A 6,255-nucleotide genomic window follows, 5' to 3' on the forward strand; every position below is an offset into this window, starting at 1 on the left:
TTGGCAGAGAATAGCTGAGAGGGAACTCCCACAACTACACCACAATCCAACATTCCATTCCCACATTATTACCCCCCGCCAGAGCATCCACCTCCCCTAAAAATGGGAAAAAATAAGTTATACTAGTTCCACACAATCTTATCAGAGTTTTCAGTAAATTTGAAAGAATGCCTTCCCACAAATTTACTGTATTGATAGCACACTTAACAGGGGCACAAGAAATTGTCGAGGGGTTATGACTCTCAACTGTCATGTAGCCAATCCTCCCTTTGATCCTGGGTATTGCATATGCTCCCTAGCACCACCAGGAATGATTTCTGAGCACAATGCCCACAGTTAAGCACTATCACTGAGCCAAGTGTGACCCAAATAGCAAAAAATAAAGAAATTCACTTATTCCTAAAACTCTTAAAAACTAGGCAAAAATTTGGGGGGGGGGGTGTGGGTGGAGAGAGCACAGCAGTAGGACATTTGCCTTGCACACTGAAGACCCGGGATGGACCCAGGTTCGATTCCAGGCATCCCATAAGGTCGCCGGAGCCTGCCAGGAGCGATTTCTAAGCACAGAGCCAGGAGTAACCCCTGAGGGCCGCTGGGTGTGGCCCAAAAGCCAAAAAAATAAAATATTGGGGACTGGATCAATAGCACAGTGGTAGTGTGTTCACTTTGCCTGTGGCTGACCTGGACAGACCTAGGTTGGATTTTCAGCATCCCATATGGTCCCTCAAGCCTGCCAGGAGCGATTTCTGAGTGCAAAGCCAGGAGTTACCCCTGAGTGCTGCTGGGTGTGGCCCAAAAACCCATAAAAAAACAAAACAAGGCAGGCTATTTTTTTTTATTGGGTTTCTGAATATGGCTTTTTTTTTTTTTTTTTTTTTGGTTTTTTGGGCCACACCTGGCGGTGCTCAGGGGTTACTCCTGGCTGTCTGCTTAGAAATAGCTCCTGGCAGGCACGAGGGGGGGGGGGGGGACACGGACCATATGGGACACCGGGATTCGAACCAACCACCTTTGGTCCTGGATCGGCTGCTTGCAAGGCAAACACCGCTGTGCTATCTCCCCGGGCCAATATGGCATTTTTTTTTAAGTTAGCTTTATTTCTAATTAGAGCTGGAGTTCACAACTTGACACGGTGACTTTTTAAGCAAGTTATTTAACTACAATGAACACTATGCATTCATAGATTAAAGAGGACAACACTAGCTATATTATGTCTAATTCAGAGAATTGTGATACACCTTAAGTGTCCTTTCCTTCATTTACTTGCAGAAATGTGAATCAGTTCCCAAACACTGATAGCTTAAAAACACTTCTGGAAGAACTAACGGACAGAACAAGAGAAGTCCACACTCTCTGAAGCAGCTTTTTCATTCTTACGCTGTTTTCCCCTCTAAAATCAGCTTCCTACTTAGTTCAACCCCATCAATCACAACCTAGTTTAAATTACATTTAGAATAACTAATTCAATTCTCACTAGACTTTAAGGGACACAATGGCTGAGTTCAATATTGGTGTTCAATATTGAAGCACCAGCATTTATGACAATGATATAACACAGCATGTAAACAATAAAAATGGCACTTAGGGAGAATATCTGGAGTAAACCATTAACATGCCTTCAAATATACAGTTGAGAGTGTATATACCTGTTTGAAGAGATAATTTAACATTAGGCTAATACCTAAAATCTACATATAGCCAAATTCATGCCATGCTTTTGGAATTTCATCTGGTATAGTAAATTAAAAGCAGCTTTGCCATACTGTATGTTAGTGATGTCATTCATGCTACAAAACCAGTTTCTTCAAAGCAATACAGTAGGCACTATTACACCTATTTGTTATTTCCTCTGGATTTAATGAATTCCAAGTCTACAGTGAGAGAAATTAAAAAGGTATATATATGTAACTCCACTGCAACTGGCTATTTTGCAAATAAGTCCAAAATAACTGTTATGTAAAGTGTATTTAGAAAACAGAAGTATTAAAATTGTGATAGGATATAAAAATCCGTTACAACCTTCTTTCAAGACTTTCTTAGCAACGCGCTGCTATAAATAAGCATCTCATTGCTACAATAGAACTCATTTATAATTCAGCCACTTAAAACTCCAGCTTATAGAGGACAGGTTTCATAAAGTAGGTCCTACTTCACTAGGCAGGAAAAAATAGTCACCAACCAGTTCACCCTCCTGCGACTGAGGGAAATTATGCCCATTAGATCAAGGAAAGGACTCCAGCCACTGGAGAGTTTCAAACTGTCAATCTGCTTGGTAGGCGAACAACACAATTAGTAAGGTAAATCTGTGGTCGCATACACTAGTCAACCTAGTCTAACCCAAACACGACCTAAGCTTTTGGATTATCTGAAAACCAAATGCTTCAAACAGGAGGGAAAGAAACTTAAGAATGCAGAAAGCTGAGACTTCCTTTTAAGTAACCAGCAGTGACCAGGGGTGATGCTGCCCAAGCCGCCCTCGGCGGGGGCAACCAGAGGTCACAAACCAGAGCCCACTCCAGGGGTGCAATCGGGGCCTTGTTCTTCCACGGGGCCCCCTTCTCCGCTGACATCCCCAAACGAGCCTAGCGGGGTGTGCGTGTGTGTAAGGGGGGGGGGCTCCCCGCAGATGCTCCCAATTCGGGAGAAAGCAAGCCCTGGGAAAGACACAAAACCTTTGGTGCGCTGCGGGTCTGCCTCCCGGGTTGCAGAGTGAGTGAGTGTGTTTGGAAGGGGGTGGTCGAGTGCGATCAGAATGTGTGTGTGTGTGTGTGTGTGTGTGTGTGTGTGTGTGTGTGTGTGTGTGTGTGTGCGCGCGTGCGGGTCTGCCTCCCGGGTTGCAGAGTGAGTGAGTGTGTTTGGAAGGGGGTGGTCGAGTGCGATCAGAATGTGTGTGTGTGTGTGTGTGTGTGTGTGTGTGTGTGTGTGTGTGTGTGTGCGCGCGTGCGGGTCTGCCTCCCAGGCTGCAGAATGTGTGTGTGTGTGTGTGTGTGTGTGTGTGTGTGTTTGGAAGGGGGTGGTCGAGTGCGATCAGCCGGGGTGGGGGGCATGGCCCCCCAACCCCAAGCCAGCACCCAGGTGTGTGTGTGTGTGTGTGTGTGTGTGTGTGTGTGTGTGTGTAAAGACACAAAACCTTTGGTGCGCTGCGGGTCTGCCTCCCGGGTTGCGGAGTGTGTGTGTTTGGAAGGGGGTGGTCGAATGCGATCAGCCGGGGGTGGGGGGCATGACCCCCCAAGCCCCAAGCCAGCCCCCAGGCCGCACCTGATCTTATAGCTGGGCAGCGTGTGCTTGCGCTTGATGACCTTCTTGAGCTGGTTGACGATGATGGAGGTGAGCTGCGGCATGGGGCGGCCCTCGAACTGCGAGCGCACCTCCAGGTCGAGCAGCGGCTCGCCCACGAAGGCGAACCACCAGTGGGTGAAGGGCACGCGCGTGAGCACGAAGCGCAGGCGGCCGGCCAGGCGCGCCAGCTTGACGAACAGGTAGGCGGACTTGCCGAACACCAGGTCCACGTCGATGGCCAGGTGGAAGCCGCCGTGGTACTCCACGTCCGCCTCGAAGGCCAGCTCGTCGGGGCAGGCGAAGGGCGCGTCGGGGGCGGGGGCCGGGGCCGCGGGCCGCAGCAGGCGCACGGCGCGGATGGCGGGCACCGCGTCGCCCAGGAACACGTCGCGCAGGCTCAGCCCCTCCAGCAGCCGGCCGGCCGTCTTGGTCTGCAGCAGCTCCTCGAACTCCACCTTGATCTTCTTGGTCACCCAGTGGCGCGCCAGCGCCGTGTCCCGCAGCTCGCGGAACAGGAAGAGGATGACGGCGTTGAGGAAGTAGCACGTCTCGGCCGGCGGCCCGGGGGGCTCGGGGCTCGCGCCGCCGCCCTCGGGGGCCCCGCCGGCCTCCTCCTCCGCGCCAACGCCGCCCTCGCCGCCGCCCGCGCCGCCATAGAGGTAGTCCCGCAGGGCCAGGCCCGGCGCCGGCGGCTGCGAGCGGACGCCGTCGGCCGCGCGGAACGCCTCGTCGGCCGGCGCCTGGGGCTGGCGGCGGAACAGCAGCAGGAACTGCACGAGCAGCGTGAGGAAGGCGCCCAGCGCGGCCGAGCCCAGGATCAGGAGCAGCAGCCCCATGCCGCCGCCGCCGCCGCCGCCGCCGCCCGGGCGCCGCTCTCGTCACGCCGTCCGCCCCGCAGCCTCCTTCTGCACAACATGGGGCGCGGGGGTCGGGCCGAGCGCTTCCCGGGACGCTACGAGTCCGGAAGGCGGCTCCGGCCTGCGCCCGACGCGGCCCCGCGCGACTAGCTAGCTGCTCAGACGCTTCCCCCGCCGGCTTACTGAGGCGGCGGCGGCGGCGTGGCTGGGAAGAGGCGGGGCGGTCCGCGCAGGGCCTGCGCTCATTGGACGAGACGCGCGTGACGTCGCGTGCGTGCGCGCTCCCAGCCACTTGGCCCGCGGAGCTCGGGCGCGCGCGGCTGGCTCCTCCGACGCTTCCCCCGCTGGCGGCGGCGGCGTGGCTGGGAAGGGGCGGGGCGGGGCGCTCAGAGCCTGCGCTCATTGGACGATCCGTGCGTGACGGCACTGCGTGCGCGCTCCCGGCCTCTTGGCCTGGAAGCTCGGGCGCGCGCGCGGCTGTGCTTCCTGGCTTCCTTCCTCGCCTCGCCTTGCCTTGCGGACGGACGTCTCTTCCAGCTCCACCCCCGCGACCCAAAGCTGTCACTTAGTCGGATTCCAATGCACACTGACCCCAGAGGTGGCAGCTAGCCGAGATGAAATGTCAGTGAGAAAGGAACAGAAGGACCGGAAAGGTGAAGGCCAGAAGTTTGGCGGCCAAGAGATGAACAATTACTTTTATGTCCAGTCTGGCAGCGAATTAAATCTCAGGCCCCATTTAACCTGAGAGAGAATAATACGTGACCTACACGGGTTTCATTCCCGGCACCCCAGATGGTCTCCTACGCCTGAGCCCCTCTAGAAGTGATCCCTGAGCAGGGATCCAGGAGTAAATCTGGAGCTCCGCTGGGGGGTGATTCCGCTCTCCAAGACAAAATGTCTCCCCACTTAGCCCATCTAAGGGACCCCACCTGATTTACAGATTTGAACTCTGGTCACAGGATAGAATTGAGTTCCTCTAGCACAAACCCTAAATCCTCCCTCCCATAGCACAAGGATTGCTCCCGTGGAGAGAGAGCACTTGTGGGGTGACTGAGGGTGAGCCGGAGAGGGGATCAGAAAGATGTCAGAATTTGGCTGCAGGGTTCAGAGAGCCAGCCTACCAGCAACCCTTCTGACCTATGGCTACCTGCTGACCTATGACATCAACTTGGTAAAAGTTGATGTCCCTCCCTCCACATACTTGTCACAGCAGTTCTTTTGGGGTAGGGACCGTATTCTATACCCCAACAGCAGGCCCCCTTCATGCTGATCCTCGGGGATAGAGGTAGGTCTCCCCTCTTAATCTCTGGGATCTTCCAGCCAGTGATCACCTTCAATCCGCGCGATTCTAGACCAAAAGCAGAGCTCTACCTCCATGCTGGCCAACTGGGACACATTCTGGGCATCAGGCCCATCTCTGGGGGAGACCAAAATGGCTCCTTGATTATGAAAATGTAAGGAGGTGCTTGTTGAGGAACCAGGCTCACCCCATGTTGCAGGAGTCCAATGTCTTGCAAGGATTTCTGAGTGTACTGGGCAGCTTCTATCCTTGTGTTCTCTCACTACAGGCTCTTAGCTTTTATTCCTGACTGTTGTCTTGCTTTGGCAGGTTTTGTTTTTTTTTTTGTTTTTTTTTTTTTTTTCATTTGATTTTTAGCTTTTGGGCCACACTCAGTGATGTCAGGGGTTACTCCTGGCTTTGTGCTCAAAAATTGCTCCTGGCTTGGGGAACCATATGGGATGCCGAGGGATCTAGCCGCAGTCCGTCCTAAGTCAGCCGTGTGCAAAGCAAAAGCCTTACTGCTGTGCCACCGTTTGAGCCCCATTGCTTTAACAGTTTTAACTCCAGTGAAAAATGTAGACCCTTCCTCAGTTTCCACCCTGAATCTTACTCAAAATGCATGTGTCACTGTAGTAAATGTTTCAGACAATGGAGCAGGGCCAGACAAAGGAGAAGTTCCTCACAATACTGAGAAACAAAATTCTCGAATTCTTTCCTTTTACATCTGACTAGGTTACTCAACTACTTCCTTCCCCCACAGAGTGGGTGATGGGCTCCATGGGTGTAAACTCTCCCACGCCAAAACACACATGTGCACACACACACATACACACACAC

General features: G+C 53.4%; 1 protein-coding gene across 1 annotated transcript in view; it reads right to left on the reverse strand.

Annotated features, from left to right (window-relative positions):
* PDZD8 (PDZ domain containing 8) overlaps positions 1–4,115 on the reverse strand; it is a 62,998-nt gene extending 58,883 nt beyond the window's left edge. Inside the window, exon 1 of the mRNA XM_049764409.1 lies at positions 3,259–4,115. Coding sequence (XP_049620366.1) covers positions 3,259–4,115 — 857 coding nt within the window. The remainder of the gene's footprint in view (positions 1–3,258) is intronic.
* Between the last annotated feature and the right edge of the window lie 2,140 nt (positions 4,116–6,255).

Source organism: Suncus etruscus, chromosome 17, assembly GCF_024139225.1.
Source record: "Suncus etruscus isolate mSunEtr1 chromosome 17, mSunEtr1.pri.cur, whole genome shotgun sequence".
Classification (NCBI taxonomy): domain Eukaryota; kingdom Metazoa; phylum Chordata; class Mammalia; order Eulipotyphla; family Soricidae; genus Suncus; species Suncus etruscus.